Source organism: Suillus bovinus (assembly GCF_016758785.1).
Source record: "Suillus bovinus strain UH-Sbo-P2 chromosome Unknown EDB93scaffold_9, whole genome shotgun sequence".
NCBI classification, from domain to species: domain Eukaryota; kingdom Fungi; phylum Basidiomycota; class Agaricomycetes; order Boletales; family Suillaceae; genus Suillus; species Suillus bovinus.
In genome coordinates, this window is record NW_024542065.1 from 79,546 (window position 1) to 95,942 (window position 16,397).

General features: G+C 46.9%; 8 protein-coding genes across 8 annotated transcripts; 6 read left to right on the forward strand and 2 right to left on the reverse strand.

Moving 5' to 3' along the window:
- Nucleotides 1-18: 18 nt before the first annotated feature.
- EDB93DRAFT_1079602 (uncharacterized protein) lies at nucleotides 19-842 on the forward strand (the record flags this gene model as incomplete). Its single annotated transcript, XM_041445472.1, has 5 exons — nucleotides 19-205; nucleotides 268-527; nucleotides 582-623; nucleotides 680-703; nucleotides 753-842. 5 exons carry the CDS (start codon nucleotides 19-21, stop codon nucleotides 840-842), a joined length of 603 nt encoding a protein of 200 aa, XP_041310807.1.
- Nucleotides 843-942: 100 nt separating this feature from the next.
- EDB93DRAFT_1126939 (histone deacetylase complex, catalytic component RPD3) lies at nucleotides 943-3,705 on the forward strand. Its single transcript, XM_041448764.1, has 14 exons — nucleotides 943-1,082; nucleotides 1,144-1,196; nucleotides 1,256-1,331; nucleotides 1,389-1,506; nucleotides 1,567-1,641; nucleotides 1,691-1,798; nucleotides 1,852-1,882; nucleotides 1,943-2,084; nucleotides 2,133-2,225; nucleotides 2,275-2,383; nucleotides 2,430-2,570; nucleotides 2,621-2,788; nucleotides 2,845-3,457; nucleotides 3,512-3,705. Exons 1-13 carry the CDS (start codon nucleotides 1,032-1,034, stop codon nucleotides 3,333-3,335), a joined length of 1,656 nt encoding a protein of 551 aa, XP_041310808.1. The 5' UTR covers nucleotides 943-1,031; the 3' UTR covers nucleotides 3,336-3,457; nucleotides 3,512-3,705.
- EDB93DRAFT_1079586 (uncharacterized protein) lies at nucleotides 3,606-6,635 on the forward strand (the record flags this gene model as incomplete). Its single annotated transcript, XM_041445469.1, has 12 exons — nucleotides 3,606-3,705; nucleotides 3,776-4,063; nucleotides 4,117-4,277; nucleotides 4,327-4,345; nucleotides 4,391-4,723; nucleotides 5,199-5,404; nucleotides 5,525-5,821; nucleotides 5,874-6,002; nucleotides 6,053-6,084; nucleotides 6,340-6,376; nucleotides 6,434-6,481; nucleotides 6,537-6,635. 12 exons carry the CDS (start codon nucleotides 3,606-3,608, stop codon nucleotides 6,633-6,635), a joined length of 1,749 nt encoding a protein of 582 aa, XP_041310809.1.
- A 557-nt stretch (nucleotides 6,636-7,192) lies between these two features.
- EDB93DRAFT_913028 (uncharacterized protein) lies at nucleotides 7,193-8,927 on the reverse strand. The gene is made up of 12 exons (XM_041457931.1): nucleotides 8,525-8,927; nucleotides 8,428-8,460; nucleotides 8,345-8,364; nucleotides 8,273-8,287; nucleotides 8,186-8,224; nucleotides 8,098-8,126; nucleotides 8,027-8,040; nucleotides 7,939-7,974; nucleotides 7,712-7,771; nucleotides 7,606-7,652; nucleotides 7,518-7,558; nucleotides 7,193-7,460 (listed from the first exon to the last, which is right to left on the reverse strand). The coding sequence occupies exons 1-11, from the start codon at nucleotides 8,799-8,801 to the stop codon at nucleotides 7,526-7,528; spliced, it is 603 nt and encodes a 200-aa protein (XP_041310810.1). The 5' UTR covers nucleotides 8,802-8,927; the 3' UTR covers nucleotides 7,193-7,460; nucleotides 7,518-7,525.
- An 817-nt stretch (nucleotides 8,928-9,744) lies between these two features.
- Nucleotides 9,745-10,316, reverse strand: EDB93DRAFT_1238805 (ribosomal protein S27-domain-containing protein; the record flags this gene model as incomplete). Its single annotated transcript, XM_041451564.1, has 4 exons — nucleotides 9,745-9,770; nucleotides 9,821-9,931; nucleotides 9,987-10,109; nucleotides 10,277-10,316. 4 exons carry the CDS (start codon nucleotides 10,314-10,316, stop codon nucleotides 9,745-9,747), a joined length of 300 nt encoding a protein of 99 aa, XP_041310811.1.
- A 266-nt stretch (nucleotides 10,317-10,582) lies between these two features.
- Nucleotides 10,583-12,754, forward strand: EDB93DRAFT_1238806 (uncharacterized protein; the record flags this gene model as incomplete). The annotated part of the gene is made up of 4 exons (XM_041451565.1): nucleotides 10,583-10,590; nucleotides 11,019-11,815; nucleotides 12,621-12,647; nucleotides 12,699-12,754. The coding sequence occupies 4 exons, from the start codon at nucleotides 10,583-10,585 to the stop codon at nucleotides 12,752-12,754; spliced, it is 888 nt and encodes a 295-aa protein (XP_041310812.1).
- Nucleotides 12,755-13,045: 291 nt separating this feature from the next.
- Nucleotides 13,046-14,763, forward strand: EDB93DRAFT_913942 (biotin synthase). Its single transcript, XM_041457934.1, has 9 exons — nucleotides 13,046-13,370; nucleotides 13,427-13,447; nucleotides 13,505-13,775; nucleotides 13,829-13,883; nucleotides 13,934-14,076; nucleotides 14,137-14,212; nucleotides 14,262-14,436; nucleotides 14,486-14,502; nucleotides 14,560-14,763. Exons 1-9 carry the CDS (start codon nucleotides 13,139-13,141, stop codon nucleotides 14,680-14,682), a joined length of 1,113 nt encoding a protein of 370 aa, XP_041310813.1. The 5' UTR covers nucleotides 13,046-13,138; the 3' UTR covers nucleotides 14,683-14,763.
- Nucleotides 14,764-15,158: 395 nt separating this feature from the next.
- Nucleotides 15,159-16,160, forward strand: EDB93DRAFT_1238808 (uncharacterized protein; the record flags this gene model as incomplete). Its single annotated transcript, XM_041451566.1, has 4 exons — nucleotides 15,159-15,196; nucleotides 15,245-15,425; nucleotides 15,470-15,925; nucleotides 15,960-16,160. 4 exons carry the CDS (start codon nucleotides 15,159-15,161, stop codon nucleotides 16,158-16,160), a joined length of 876 nt encoding a protein of 291 aa, XP_041310814.1.
- Between the last annotated feature and the right edge of the window lie 237 nt (nucleotides 16,161-16,397).

Sequence of the window (16,397 nt, forward strand, 5' to 3'; positions counted from 1 at the left end):
CTCATGTCAGTTTCCACCATGGTTGACTCAGTCGTAGACTCGTCTCATTCGAACGGTAGTGATATTGCTAGCCTTTCTCCCCTCATCCAGCTTCAATTTGTGTCAACTACTGTTCTTCAACAGGCCCTAGATCTTGTGGAGAATGTCCTGACTTCCGACGACCAGCTTACTGCTCAATCCAAATTCCTTCCAGGGTCAACTATTGGTGATACTACACTTCATGTGATCAATACGACGTTGTGCATGTTACTGAGAGACTGCCCGCAGGAAAACATTTGCGGCACGCGCGGGATCACTTTATCCTCCTCATCGAATGTGTATCAGGGTCCGGCCCACATATCTTTTCATATGACACCCGCAGCCGTAATACACCAATGGAGAGCAATCTCTCAGAAGCTCGACAGGCCCTCAAGCAAGCTATCTCGTGTGTTAATGAAGTAGTACCCACAGCAAACCTCGACCTCCCACTAACCCTGAACGCTGTGACGCCTTTCATGCAAACCTTTGAGACAACATTTGGCCGAGAGGTAAGATTTTGAGTACGGCGATGGATGATCGTCTCACCCCTGTTTTCCATTCAGCTCTGGTTTGCAGGATTACATGCAGTTCATCATTGGTCCATGGTCTGTCCATAGTGTTTCATGATGCAAATGAGGTGCTTATATGCTTAAATTCGTAGGTCCGGGTCATAGCAGGAGAGCTGGTCAGTGGGTTTTCATCTCCCACACGGAGGTTCATTAATCCTTGCACAGGACATCAAACTTAACGATGATTTTGGTTTCGCTCCTTCCACTCTCGTCTACAAGGGTAGTGAAGCACTGTTAGGAAAGGCAAAAATTTGAAGTTCGAATGTGTTGTATAGCATACCTCACAACTTAGTTTAATAGTACCTCGTACTGCTTTGTTAAATCCAACTGTTGTCGGATCACGTGTTCAGGGTGCCTTGGCAGGCTTAAGCTAGTACAAAAGTGCATCTGATCAAAGGCTGCTTGCCGGTAATAGTCCTTCACTATTTTACTCATTCTACAAACATGTCACAAAACATGATACCCCTTGATGGCGAAGGTCAGAAGAAGAGAGTGGTAAGTCATTTTCTTTGCAGCCCGAAATCTCTTGATCAGATCATGCTTACCTCCTCGTCAGTGTTACTTCTTCGACTCGGACATCGGGGGTTTCCACTATGGTCCGGGGCATCCGTGAGTTATGGTTCTCTGTCAGGCCTGAGGGTTGCAGCATGATTATTAACTCTGAACAGGATGAAACCAACTCGTATACGAATGTGTCATTCTTTGGTCATGAACTATGGTCTGTACAAAAAGATGGAGATATTTGTGAGTGCACCTGCGAATGCATGAACGTTTTCTTGACCCAAAATTTACTTCCTGCAGCGTGCTAAACCTGCAACAAAACGCGAAATGACGCAGTTTCACTCTGACGAATACGTCGAGTTCCTCAGTCGCATCACCCCCAGCAATATGAATTCATACATAAAAGAACAACATAAATGCTAGTGGTTTTGCCTCTTATCTTTCCCTGTTGTCTAACTATCCTGGTTTTCTCTTGCAGATAACGTTGGTGATGATTGTCCCGTTTTCGATGGGCTGTTTGACTACTGTTCTATCTCAGCCGGGGGCTCCATGGGTAACACTGTTCCACTGGTATGATATGTCAACGCTCATGCGTCCTGCAGAGGGTGCTGCCCGTCTTAGTCGAGACAAATGTGATATTGCCGTAAACTGGGCCGGCGGTCTTCACCACGCAAAGAAAAGTGAAGCAAGCGGCTTTTGCTATGTCAATGGTCATACAAACTCTTTCTGCAACAGCTGTCTCCACACTAATTACGTATTGCAGACATCGTGCTGGGTATTCTCGAGTTGCTCCGGTGAGCGCTTTTAGATTACAGTCTAATTCTGACATGGTCCTGACGATCGAAACCCATCAGGTATCATACCAGAGTCCTTTACATTGATATCGATGTACATCACGGCGACGGGGTAGAAGAAGCGTTCTACACTACAGATCGGGTCATGACGGTCAGTTTCCACAAATATGGCGAGTACTTTCCAGGAACTGGAGAATTACGGGTAGGTGTCGCTTTGTCTTGTTGGTGGAATATTGTTGACACCTACCAGGACATAGGAATAGGCAAAGGAAAATATTACTCTCTCAACTTCCCATTGCGTGACGGAATCTCGGACGAAAACTATAAATCGGTGTTCGAACCTGTGAGTGGAGTTTTCTTTTCCAGCTAGCGTCTACGAGTTTGCAATACAGGTGATCCGTGAGGTTATGGAATCGTATGACCCATCAGCCATTGTTCTTCAGTGTGGAACAGACTCGTTGTCGGGGGATAAACTCGGCTGCCTCAACTTGTCTATGCGAGGTATGACCAAAATTGTTACCCTTAATTTATCTGAACTTCTATCCAGGGCATGCCAATTGTGTCAAATTTGTAAAGTCCTTCAACAAGCCTCTACTATTGCTTGGAGGCGGGGGTTATACGATGCGCAATGTCAGTCGGGCATGGGCATATGAAACCGGTCTTGCAGCTGGCGTTGAACTGGCACCAGGTTGGCCTTCTTTCAGTACAGTTCTCTCACATTGTACTGACATGATGTAGAAATACCCGTGAATGAATACTACGAGTATTTTGGACCTGACTACGAATTAGACGTAAGGTCCTCAAATACAGAAGATATGAATACACCGGAGTACTTGGAACGTGTCAAGAATATCGTACTCGACAATCTGCGACATTTGGGAGGGCCCCCCAGTATTCAGATGTCAGGTATGGATTCCAAAGGTATTTGAAAGGTGGTGCTGGAATGTTCATCAAACTACTAGATCTCCCAAAAATGCCGATAGACGACGACATGGATGACCTTGATCAGGACGAAGACTTGATTCCACCTGATACCAGGAGACATCGACGGCTATTGGACTCTCGCATCCAAGCAGACGGAGAATTGTCTGACTCGGATGATGAGGGAGAGGGGGGGCGTAGAGATCATGCACAGCATCAGGATCGTGACAGCGAACCGAGAAGCCGCTCGAGCGAGGCTGACATTGCTGGTGGAAGGAGGTTTGGTATCGGTGTAGGCATATTGAGTTCGGGTGCTGCAGGCTCGACACATGGTGCTGGTCCCAGTGGACACACCACGATGGTTCGCCCCGTGTTGAGTGGGCATTTGCCGATGGAAGTCGACACTCCAACGACCACAGAAAGCGGGCCTACACCTATCGAACCAGTCGTTGCTAATGGCACGACAGATCATGCTTCAGGCGATAAGTCGCCAAAACCGAACGACACTACGACAACAAGTGTAGAAAGTTGATAGCTTGCTTCAACTGATCACTTTGTATCTTGCTATCATTGCTGTCATTATGCTACCGATATATTAATCGAACACCAGGAAAGAGCTGGCAGATAGTGTGTGCCAGCGGTTGCTCAGCGGCTCTGTTCAGTCGCTCATTCATCAGTGGCAAAGATACCCAACTTCCTAATCCGTACAAGTGAAGTCTTTGTCATATGCAAAGGAACTTGAAACAACCGTCTCCAACCCTTCCTAGTCTAGTTGCCAATAACTCAAGGTCGAACATTAATGATGTCGGAAGGACGGGATACTCATCCTTTACCTTCAACTGCCGAGAAGTCGCTTCTGACCCCTGAGCAAGTCAAGCGCATTGAGCTGAACCGCCTCAAAGGTACATGGGTAATGTCACGGGGGTGCCCACCTTCCAGTTCATATTTCAGCTAAACGCAGTTCTACCACAGCAAAAGCAAGGCAAAGACAACGAGAACAAGAGGCAGGCCCGTCATCTGCGCCAAATCCGAATCAAAAACGCCCTCTCGAAGTGATCCCAGCAGTGTCCACTTCACCGACGGCTCCTAAGCCACTGAAGCGTGATTCACGCCTCGGCAAGTACTTTGAGTATGACCTGTCTAAGATGGTCAACTCAAAAGGTGGATTTTTGGTTGAGGATGGGAAGGAGGTGGACGAAGATTCAAGGGCGAAGGAGCGAGAACGAGAAAGACAACGAGCCAAGCAGAACTTGGAACCACGTGAGCCTTATTTTGTCCTCTCTTTTGAGGTCCTAATGATAGTGGTTTCACAGCAATGTACTTGGATCCGAGCCTGAATCCAAAGTGCAGAGAATGCCAATCTATCGACATTGATTACACGTACAAGAAGATATTTGGATGCCTGGTATGTAACAAATGCAAGGATGAATACCCAGAAAAATACAGTTTGTTGACAAAGACCGAATGCAAAGAAGTATGTCCTCGATTCTCCTACACTTTTGTCCTCTCTAACAGATTATCAGGATTACCTCTTAACCGACCGTGAGTTGTTGACTTGGTCGTAGTGCATATACTGATGGGGTCCAGCCGAACTTCGGGATCGAGAGCTGTTACCACATCTACTGAAAGCTAATCCTCATAAGTCAACGTTTGCGAATATGATGCTCTTTTTGCGATGTCAAGTCGAAGATTTTGCGTGGAAGAAATGGGGTTCAGCAGAAGCTCTAGATGCTGAATGGGAGCGTCGAACGGAGGAGAAGAAGAAAAAGAAAAACAAGAAGTTCGAGGAAGGACTTCGAGACTTGCGCAGACGGACTAGAGAAGGCGTGTGGCAAAGACGAAAAGACCAGGAGCATAAACATGCTTTCGGAGTAACAGAAGACCTTGGGGATGGCATGGGTCGGCAAGTTTGCCATGAATGTGGATTCACCATCGACGTCGAGGTCTTTTAAGCACTTACTCACCTGTGAATTCGCATAACTTAATCCAGGACTTAGAATTGTATCCAACCATAAATATCATATACTCGCTTTGCACATTTTGAATTTGCCAGTATACGCAGCGCCCGAGCCTGGGATTTTTACTTGGGCTATATAGCCGGGTCAAAAGGTTCCGATCACCGTCCCGTTCACATGCTCATGGGTGAACTCAACCGGTTATTGATGGGTACTAAGCTGAGTTGTCGTCGCCCCATCCATTCCCATCCAGCGGGTGATCCAGTCGGTGCAATTCATCTGCTTTCAGTCTCATACTAACATTGACAGCTTATTTGGAATTACTGGTACTCACTCCAGAACACCTCACTGGTTACGGCGGATCTATTTGAAGTACCACTATTAGCCTGAGACTTCTCGAAGACCGCAGTAGTCTCCCAGGCCACACTATTTTGCCGCAGCCCAGGCATTTACTATGGATGATCCAAACCAAGCCGAAAGCTCCAAAATTTCCACCTCTTTGGAGATTGAGCAGATCGAAGTAAATCTCTTTCGGTCAAAGACTTTATTCAAACCGACGAGGGCTCGAGGAGTTTTCGGAGGGCAGGTCATCTCACAAGCAATAGTCGCCGCTACTAATTGTGTCGATCCTGTGTTTGGGTTGCATGTAAGGGCACACTTCTTCATATCCAGTGCCGAAAGTTAATGGAACGCTGTCACCCACTAGTCTTTGCATGTGAGCCGCACGTGTATAACTTCTTGAGCGACAAAACTCAATTGCATCTAGTGTTACTTTCTTCTAAGTGCATCTCCTGCCATCCCTATCATATATTTCGTCGAGCGGCTACGCGAAGGGCGGTCATACACTACCCGGAGCGTCAAAGCAGTCCAGAATGGAAAGGTGATATTCCAGCTAATGTGTTCCTACCACAAGCCAGAACCATGGCAGCCTACATACCAATGGGCCATGCCCGAGGTGCCCCCACTTGAGGAGTGCGAGCTTGAGGAGGTGCGGTTCAGACGTCGGGCTACGACGGAGGACCTTCCTCCGAAAGTTCGGGACCTGTTCTTGTCCCATGCAATTGTAATGTCTGCTCTACTGCTCAAGTCCGCAATCCAGCTTACCTTAGCTTTAGGAAAAAGAAAATGGTCCGATTTCAGTTAGAAGGGCTGGATTCACTGTCGAGAATGATACACAAACATTCATGTATTGGATGCAAGCTCGAACAGGTCAAGCATCACATTATGGAGCACCTTACCAGAAGGTAGGATTTAGTCCATGGTTAGTTGATTCCCGTCTAATCCACATCATCAGTGTATTCTAGCATACCTTTCGGACCTCAACTTGTAAGCAGCCTTCGACTGACGGGTGATATTCTTATGTTCCGCTATGTCTAGCATCGGCGCTGCGGCTGATGCTCTTAAACTCAAGAATTTTTCAAATGGTCCTGACGGTCATTCTCTGACTGTGAGTACGGTGGCGTTTTGTACCTTCGAACCTGCTTACAGACTTTACCCAGTCTTCACTAGATCATTCCATATGGTACTATGAGTATGTTTCTTCTCCATTCCTTGACCTGTTATGTTCTCAACTGCTGCTAGCGACAATTTTTGTTGTGAAGATGGTTTACTCTACGTGGTAGGTGTCGTATCATTATAAGAAAAGTCATTCCTGTTGATATATTTCCTTATGTAGGTAATCTGTCCTCGAGCTGCATCCGGTCGAGCAGTGGTTCATGGCAGGGTGTGTGATGTTTATATTTGTCACAGCCTTTTCAGAATTTCTGACGCTATCTAAGTTGTACTCGCGAGCTGGCAACCTGGTTGCGGTCACATGTCAAGAGGGCGTGGTGCGGGCTAACATACGAGGTCCTACCGAAAACAAGGCAAAGCTGTAGAGTGTTATCTATTTGACACTTGAAGATACAAACGGAATTTGGTATTTAAATGTTGAATTACGACGGCGTCTTCAAGACTTATTGAACGCGACAGCGACAAATGTAGCTAATGTCCATAGTTAGTAAGTACCACAACGAAACTTGAAAACAAAAAGTAAATTGTCCCGCCCCTTGCCGAGTATCCGACAAGTTTTAATCACGTTGAACATTTCTCGGCTACACACCACTGCCAGTTGTTACATGCACGCGCTCCTGGAAAGCGATCGTAGTCATAGCGGTTTCTGCATCGGAGTCGGCCGAGAGGGCAGCATTAAATTCTCGAACACCAAGGATCAGGCGGGGTCCCATCACGGCCATCTGTACGAGTAGGAAAATCTGGGAAAAGCCAAGATATATCTGAGTCTCCAAGGAATATGGGTTCTATAAAGACGATGAATCTTGCTTGCATAGAGACATGAATGTTGGATCGACATACCGCTGACAGCATCGGAGACAAATAACCGATCTCGAAGCAAGACACAGCAAGAAAGCTAGCAGGTTCAAAACTTTAGCGAACAAAAAAGAGAACCGCATAAACATCATGAACTCACCTCGTAAAGTAAGCCACGTGAGTTTTTATCAGCACTGTGAAACAGTCCTCGACAATCCGTCCTGCTGATGATTGTCGCAGTTCACGGATGTGTTTTACAGCAACCAAGATTGCAAGACACAGTGCGAGGACTTCCCATGCAATACTGATTATCCAAGTGATGTCAACTAGAAGTACGCCAATTCCGTCAAAACTCGGGGAGCACACATAGTAGTTGCCAGAGAGAACGAGTACCACTGGTGTTTCCCAATGAGCGTGAAAGAATCCATTTTTTATCCATAATGAATACTTGCCCGCTGAACTATTTTTGGTTACTTTTCCGGCAATCGTCACACTGATGATGTTAAGAACCAGGAAGATGACGACGAGAGGTATCAGCACTTTTCTAGATCGCTGATACATGGCATATAATCGAACGATCATGATGACTTGGATTGTTCAGTCAAGTCAGTGTCACTGATCAACGCGTCGCAGTCGTAAGGCTCACCACTTAGCATTCCAGTCAAAACAAAAGTCATCCAATTTATTGCGATAAAGTAAATATGGCCTAAAATCCAGTTAGTGACCAGCCTTGAGGATCATACATTCTCAATCAACTTACAGCTGTGGCAATCATTACATTGAGGCAACAAGCTGGTCAACAAGCTCACTCACCCCTACATGAGGGTGCAGTTGAATGAATACACGGGAATGGCAGGCATCAGTGCAAAATACTCACTGTATCTGTCAACGAAATTGTCGGGACTTGAGCTGTATGCTGCCGGTCAGAAGAAATAAACATAGCGCATGCGAGGAGACATACACAATATGCTGACGCTGATCGTAAGAATTGGTACATTAGCACGGTGACAATGTTGAACCTTTTGAACATACACGGCAAATGCTAGTCCAATATAGCGCAGCTGAAAGATTTTCAAGTAAGCGCGAACTGCCGACCACAATTATAATCCAAGGTACATACACATAGATACAAAGCAGTCATCAGGGACCAACGTTGCCTCTGTCATAAATCAATGGTTGTGCTCTCCTGACATGGGACTTCACTCACCCAGATCAATTCGACCTGTAAAGTCATTTTATTCTTAGAGAGATGATTGCCTCAAAAATGGCATCAACTTACCTCTTGTGCTAACGTCAGTGCTGGAGATATTATTATTATTATTATTAAGGATTTCAGCAGGTCTTAAACACCATCCCGCTCACCCCAATCGTACCCCACTCCAACAGAGGCAGCCACTGTAAATCCGCAGCCAAAGTTACTGGAATATCACTGGGGCATCAACTGACAGACTCCACGAACCTATAAAATAGCTAGAAATCATGCTTGCATTAATGGTCGGCCACCAAGAGGGATCATCTGAGACTATAGGCATTTTGTTAGAGGGCGAGCGGTAAGCTTGGAGGACAGATGATGAAAGGTTAAAGCGTTTGTGGTAGATATAGTCCAGCGTTTGGTTCCTGAATTCTGCTTTAGTCGATTCGGAGAAGCAAACATTGTCACATGAAGTGTGGAGTTGAGGGGAGATAAGTTGAAATACCATCACCAAGGCTAACTGTTGTAAGGCGTGACGGACCATGCGACCATCAAAAGGTAAACGTGCTGCCGTTAGCAGACCATTGAGTTTCGGACACAAGGCGACCCTTCCGAGTCAACCGCACGTCTAAAATTTCAATGGTCTTTCACACCTATGAGTAAATCTTGATTTTCAGTGCGAATCGACATTGGCTGTATCTGCGTGAATATTAGCCTGGCAGTACCCTGGGTTTGCCCTGGGTCGTTTGACACGGCTCACGGAAGTTGACCGTGATCATCATCGAGGACGTCTTAATAAGGTTTAGTTCTGCCAAGAAAGTTGTAATGAACGACATGCACTGGTAAATGGCGACCTATCATCGATCACCGAGGGCTATGCTCAATACCGCCCAGGATCCGAGCACCAGCTGGTACCATGTGGCATGTACTGTATCGCTAAACCTGCCCTAACACAATCAACCCTTACGACCGCGCAGCGCCAACACTTCAAGTTGATGTACTTACTAGTAGTGGACGTAAGATACCATGGTGTGCCTGTATAATACTAAGCGGAAGGTAAGCTATCCTGTCAGCTAACTGCTATGTTTGGGCTTGAAATAAAAAGTAGTGCGTGATATGCAAAGACCTTCGAGAGTGCTGGGCAGTTGTATTGGACGCAGCGAGTATTTATCACTAGGCTTGCTTCAACAAAGACATTTCTAGTCGATGGGTAATAAGGTAGCCGAGCGTCAGTTCTAGCCCCGCTGGCAGAACGTGTACAGCCATGACGGCGATCACTCGCCTGCGCATGACATGCTATTGAGGTAATTGTAGGGCTGAAGAATGGTATGTATTGTGTGCGCCTTCCGATGAGAAAGTACACGAACGACAAGTTAGATCTCAGATTTTGCGAGAGAAGGTGTAACAATTCAAAACCAGTACCACATCATATGACTTTTTGGGAAGATGGGTGCGAAGCGTGACGTGAGTGTGAAAGATTGTAGTATCTAATTCTTCCGACGGAAAGAACTGCCTATAAAAGTGACGTTAGTGGCAGACGAACATCGCAATTCAATAACATACCCTCAGTCAGTCTTGCCTTACCACCCGTAGGTTGGCAGAGGACACTCGCACACGAGCCGCAAAGCACGACTGATTGTGCATGTGAGAATACAGTAGTAATGGCAAAGCATCCTAGCAAACAATGATGTGAGATTAATGTTATCAGATCTGACGGGACAGGACACACCTGGGCATTTTACATCCATAAAATAAGAGTCGGGGGATTGCACGAGACGCTTGAGTTTGTGCTGCTTGCGCTCATGTTCTGCAGAGGGGTTCAATAGATCGACAGCCAAAGGCTGATCGGATTCTGTGAGTATCCCGCACAAATAAACGGATACGCAGATGCCATACATACCATTTTTGACAAGATTTCAGGGTGATTTCGTGGTTAAATTTGAGGCGGCAGGTCAAGCGATACGCTGTTGATCGAAGATGAGAGAAAGCTCGACGGCGATATGGTAGAGTCAATATGACTAAGCTTGCGGAACCGCCCGCTCGACCTCGTCTGGGACATCTTCCTGCGCTTTCAATTCAAAGATCATCAACGGTGTTGCTAACGACGACCAAGGAAATGATGCAAAGATACGCTTCCTCCCAGAGAAAACAATAGCATCCTCGACCTATTACGAGACGTAAAGGTCGGGCGTAAACTTGTTTTTGTCGAGATCGCTAGCGGTAGCGGCAGCACGTGTGCCCACTATTGTTGTCAGAAAAGGAAATTATTCATGGTCCTTTTGTTCTCACTTCGCGACCATTATGGAGGGGCGCTCTGCCAGCAGCATGTCTTTGTTTACGCCAGGCGCTCGTTCTTGGCATTTCATACATATAAAGCTTAGCCCCATACCTCCCATACTCTCCATCCGGGTTTTGATAATCCAGTCATCATAACTTTCTATCCTTGCAGCCAGGTTCGTTATGCACTTCTTCGAATGTCGTTTCGTTTTCAACTAACCGCTCTATGGCCTCTTCCTCTAGTCTGTTAGGTGAGCCAGCTCTTTAGTTTTGCTTCAGAAGATCCCAATTAATATCATTTCAGACGTTCGATCTCTCCGTCTGAATCAAAACTCAGTACTACTTGAAGACTGTATCACACTCTCAAGTATCTTTTCAGCGTGCTTCACTCCCGCATCTATCATCGCAGGGCGATTTCTGTTATTACCACCCATTCAATCTTTCCAATCACTTTATTGTTTACAATCATGACTACTGCATCCAGCCTTTCCGTCACTCTCGCCCAGGCCATTGCCTACCTCACTCGTCCTCTTATTCTTACGCACCCTGCTGCAACAATCATCAGGCTTCAGCTCGCCCTCGAGGCAAACTTAACTGCGCTATTTGCCCCTTCTTGGGATCCCAGGGAACCCCTTCGTGGCTCTGGCCGCCGTTGCCTCACCCTCTCCCCTACTTGCCTCCCTCCACGTGCCGTCTATGCTGCGTGCCTTGCATCCAGTGTCCAATGGTTCGACTGGATTGCAGTCATGGGTGGACGTGAGTTCGACTTCTTTGTCGATCCAGGATGCATTTCTGTGCGTTTCGGCAAGGGCGCTAAGCTCATCACAATCTGGTCAGAGGAGCTGATGGCTCAGACCATTTTCGTGCCACCTCATACGCATTTCAGTCACCTGCCATCCAAATCTAAGACATTTGCCCAGCAACTCTTGGAGAATGACTGCACAGATGACGATGAACTTTTCGCCTTGATCGCTGACGAAGTCAGTGCGCCCACTTGGATGACCCCTGTCACCGACCGTTTCCCTGTTCCTTCGCGTTCTGAATCACCGTTGTCTGCTATATCTACCGATTCATCCTCCAGCTATCGCTCGTCCGACTCGGACTCCTGTTTCTCTGTGACGACCGCCTCTACATTGTCCTCTCAAAGCGACAGTCATTCATCCATACTCTCCCGTCGCGAGAAAGCCAGGCAGGCTCGTGTCTTCATTGACACTTCCAAGACTGAAGTCACACCTTACGACGGTGGCAAGACTACGGTTCTCACCGGTGGTGTGATGCTTGGTGCACCTCCCAAGGGCAAGAGTGGCTACCAGTCTGCCTCAATCACTCGCCGCTGATGATGTTTTAAACGAGATCGCACCGTTTCTCTGTACGCCTATTCATGCCCAAACAACCACGAACGATAATCCGGACAATGCTCTACCATACCACACCGTTTAACGTCTATCATACCATTTGCATTGCTTTTATTACTTTGTTTTCGTAGCTTTGATTTAGATTGAGTGTGTAGCATTCTCGCTCTTCTTTTTGCACTTTCATTGACCATCGATTTCCTGTCGTGTTACATTCTCGGTACTATAGCTGTATTATAATTGTATAGCGCTAAGCGTGTAGCATTCTGAGTTTCGTATGACCTACTTGGGCCTTCAGCGGAGCCTTTCTTGAGTCAAATCAAATACCAGTACTAGTGTCGGGTTGACACCGATGCGCAACTCCAAAAACGTCATGCTGACCCCGATGAACCTGCAAAGTCACAGTCAACACGGATTTCTCGGTCACGAGCTATATAAGGCTGATCTCCTGGCTACCTTTCATTTCTCAAAATCTCACTCCCGGGCCTAGTCTTTGTCATTCTATATAGTCCCATCAATTCTTTCAGGCATGCCGACCCAATCCTTGGAACAAAAGAAATCACTCTACTCCCGTGAATTAGCGGCGTACACACTCCGGCAGCGGACTGCGGTACGGAAAACAATTGATGCGCAAAATTTGGATGCGTGCTTGGCCGATGCTACGCAGGCCATTTTGTTGGCTTCCCCTGGACCTTTAATCGCACAGAAGGACACTAGGCGTACTACTTCATCAGTTAGAGCTCCTGACCATCAGACGGAGAGTCTGCCAGTGAAATAAAGCACGACCGTGAAGACTCAGAGGCGTTTAAAAGTTCAGAAATCCTCCGCTGGAACTTGGAAGCTCGTCCGAGTCAACCCCACATACTAATTTGACTCTTCTGGTGAGCTCGACGTCAGTGATACCGCGATGGTATCTGAAACCAAGCAGGTTTCAACGTTTCAACCCCCATCTCCAAATAATCAGCTTTGCACAAGCTTCACACATGTTTCTCCCTGATACCTAGCCAAATATCTTTATATTTTATAAAATCTGCATCACTTGTATCGCACTGGCACTCATGTCCGTTATGCCACGAACTTGTAACAATATTAACACGTCATTATCGTCCTGTGTCTTGAAAGTATGTAATGGTGAATGCTAGTTCCCCATATAGTGGAGTCTCGGTGATAACAAACTCTAGACCGATACGCGTGATAATCTACATACATCGCCTCCGAGTTAGGCCTGCCCTCGAATTGCCTTCGATCCATCATGAACTTCAGTGCTGGATTTCTTCGGCTATCTGCTCCCAGATTCAGCAGATCGCTTGCAACTGTATCCCATACATCCCGTTCGGCACCACAAAGACATGACTGGACGCGACAAGAAATCCAAAAGATTTACGACAGTCCTCTGTTAGACCTTGTCTTCCGCGCGAGCAGCATCCACCGTCAGAATCATGACCCTAGCAAGATCCAGCTATGCACACTTATGAATATCAAGAGTGCGCTTTGTTCCCGCTCTATCACCTTTATCAGTGTACTGAATGTCAGATTATAGCTGGTGGATGTTCTGAGGACTGTAGGGAGCTTATGATATCGAATAATAAAGCTGCATTCGTCTAACCTATTTACTCAGGCTCGTACTGTTCTCAGTCATCCAGATATTCCACTCCGACGAAGGCTTCACGTTTGCTTGATATCGAACCTGTCATCGAAGCAGCACGAAAGGCCAAAGAGAATGGAAGCACAAGGTTTTGTATGGGTGCAGCATGGAGGGACCTCGCAGGACGCAAGAGAGGATTTGAAAGAATTCTTCAAATGGTCCGAGAGGTCCGGGGCATGGGGATGGAAGTCTGCACGACTCTTGGCATGCTTACTGCAGAGCAAGCAAAACAGTTGAAAGAGGCGTATGTATTTGCTATCTCTCAGGTTCAACTCATCTCACATTTGTATGGACTAGCGGCCTCACTGCATACAATCATAATCTTGATACGTCGCGTGAATTTTATCCGCAGGTTTGGTGCATAATATTATCTTTTGGAGTTGTTGCCTTCATCTTTCTTAGGTCATCACGACGCGGTCATACGATGAGCGCCTGGGCACGATTAGTGCAGTTCGAGATGCTGGAATAAGTGTCTGCTCCGGCGGTATATTAGGTCTTGGAGAGTCGGATGCGGATCGCATCGGCTTGATTCAGGAAGTTGCCAAGTATGTTCGTGCTCGACCCCTCGACCGTCACTCATAACCTTTTTGATTTTTTTCTACAAGTATGCCAGAACACCCAGAATCCTTTCCTGTAAATGCACTCGTACCAATACCAGGCACTCCACTCGAAGGAAATGAAGTGCGCTTCTTTCATTTGTGTCTATGTTTCATCTGACGTATTTTTAAAGCGGGTTGCTCATCATACTTTACTGCGGACGATCGCCACCGCGCGTATTGTTCTCCCAGGAACAATAATCAGACTTGCAGCGGGAAGAAACACGCTTAGTGAATCTGAGCAGGCCATGTGTTTCATGGCTGGCGCTAATGCTGTGTTCACGGGAGAACAGATGTTGACCACTCCATGTACGTGTCTTTAATTCACGTGCAAACAGCTAGCTGATGATTGACAAAGGTTCTCCATGGGATGAGGTAAATCTCTGATTTTTCAGGTTTGCATGTAGCTGACGACAGCCAACCTTGCTGCAGGACAAGGCAATGATGTCTAGGTGGGGTCTAGAGGGAATGCAAAGCTTCGAGCAAGCAAGCGTCGCAAGGAAGGAAGGTGCTGCGCTAGGATCGCAAAGCACGAGAACAATCTCAGAGTCGTAAGCGGAGTCATCCTACAATCCCAGGCAAATTTTCCATTCATTACGAGATACAAGCAAGAGACATGATTTCGCTTTGTTGATAGGCTGGTAGTGTGTGTATGTATGTATGTACATCTACATATTTTGTGACCACGGCGCACACTCAGCAGCGATGATTCCCAAATGAAACCGTTCGCGCGAATATCACTCAGGTACAGCCGTTGTTATAACATAGTCCTTCTCATTCCTTGGGGAGTGTGCTGCATCTGCATTCCCTGTCGCAGAAGTCGGAAGCCCTCCTCAAGACCAGGGACTATACAGTTTTTTACGTATGAAGCCAAGGCGGGCCGTCGGACTTCATGATCAGAGATTCAGAGGAGCTTTCCGAAGCTGTGACACTGAGCGTGACAAGTCACGTCTTGCACGTGACGAAGCTGTTGTCGAATCTCCAGAGTATTTTATGATATTGGTTTATTATCACAACGTTCGGCAGATACTATGCAAAGCGCACCGAAAAGAGCTCATGAAGAAATGAGGTTAGCCCCGAATACGCGTGCATTTTAGAGCTCTCACGACCTGTTTAGTCTGCTGGTCCTCAATGATCACAACGCGTGGTATTACCCCTCGCAAGGCGTAAGTTCAGATGATGAAGACCTGACAGTCAGCATAGTGGGCGGAAACTGGGGAAACAAGATGAGGAAAAACAGTAGATGGGTTCGCAAAGGAAAAATGGCTGCGTGGGGCCCTGGCATGGACGACTGGGAGGTGAGCTAAGCTATTTACTCTAGACACTCTTAACCTCTAAACAGGCTGAGGATCGTGCCCGTAAACGCATTAAATGTCTGTTACCCGAAAGAAGATCGCCCTCCCCACCTTGCCTTCCCCATATGCGGTCGCCTTCACCACCATTTCTTGCTCCCTATCCACCGCCTATCAGTCAGCATTTCAGTTTCGCCTCATTTGTCATGGATAAGTCTGTGACGCATTCGTTCCGGTCAAGTTTGTTGGATGAACTGGAATATGCTACCAATAGTCTTATTGAAGGAGAAGCGGTCATGAGACGTGCTCTTGGGCGGCTCTGGCAAGTTATCAGCGAAGACCCGGACAAACAATTGGATGAGGAGCGTGTGATTCCGAAACAGGAAGAGCAGGAAGATATCGAAGACGAAGAAGACGAGCAGGAACGTAGGGTGGCACGCGCTCCAGATCTTACCCCAACAGCTCATAAACTTTTCCTGGTTTCGTATGCCGACAATGGTCCACCTGTGATTGATCCGTCACAATTTCGCTTCCCCGGAGATGCAGCAGGATAGTCTAGAAAAGTCTCTAGCAACTTTGCGGGAGCTACAAGACGATGGGAGGGAGTATGTCGAGCGTCTTCAGGAAATTAGGGAGGGTCTTGGAGATACTCGAGCACAACGGAATATCATCTGGGAGATGGTGCGGGAAAAGGCTGTGAAGGAATTTCAGGATGCGGCCTTTAGCGTCGCTGTGGACTGATGCTGATCGACATCACGACGAGCGGTCGCAGTTCTATTGTATCAGAGATGTGCCCTGAGCATCAGTAATAATAACATCCATCGTTACCGCTATCCTATCCCGCACTTAAAACCAATCAAACATTTTGTGCTGTTCAGAGAAAGGTGCGATAATGTCGCACATCCGGCGGACTGGCACACCGTCGGTTATGGATCAAACCCTGACTAATTCTTATTTCTCCATTCTCTGAACGGGCAA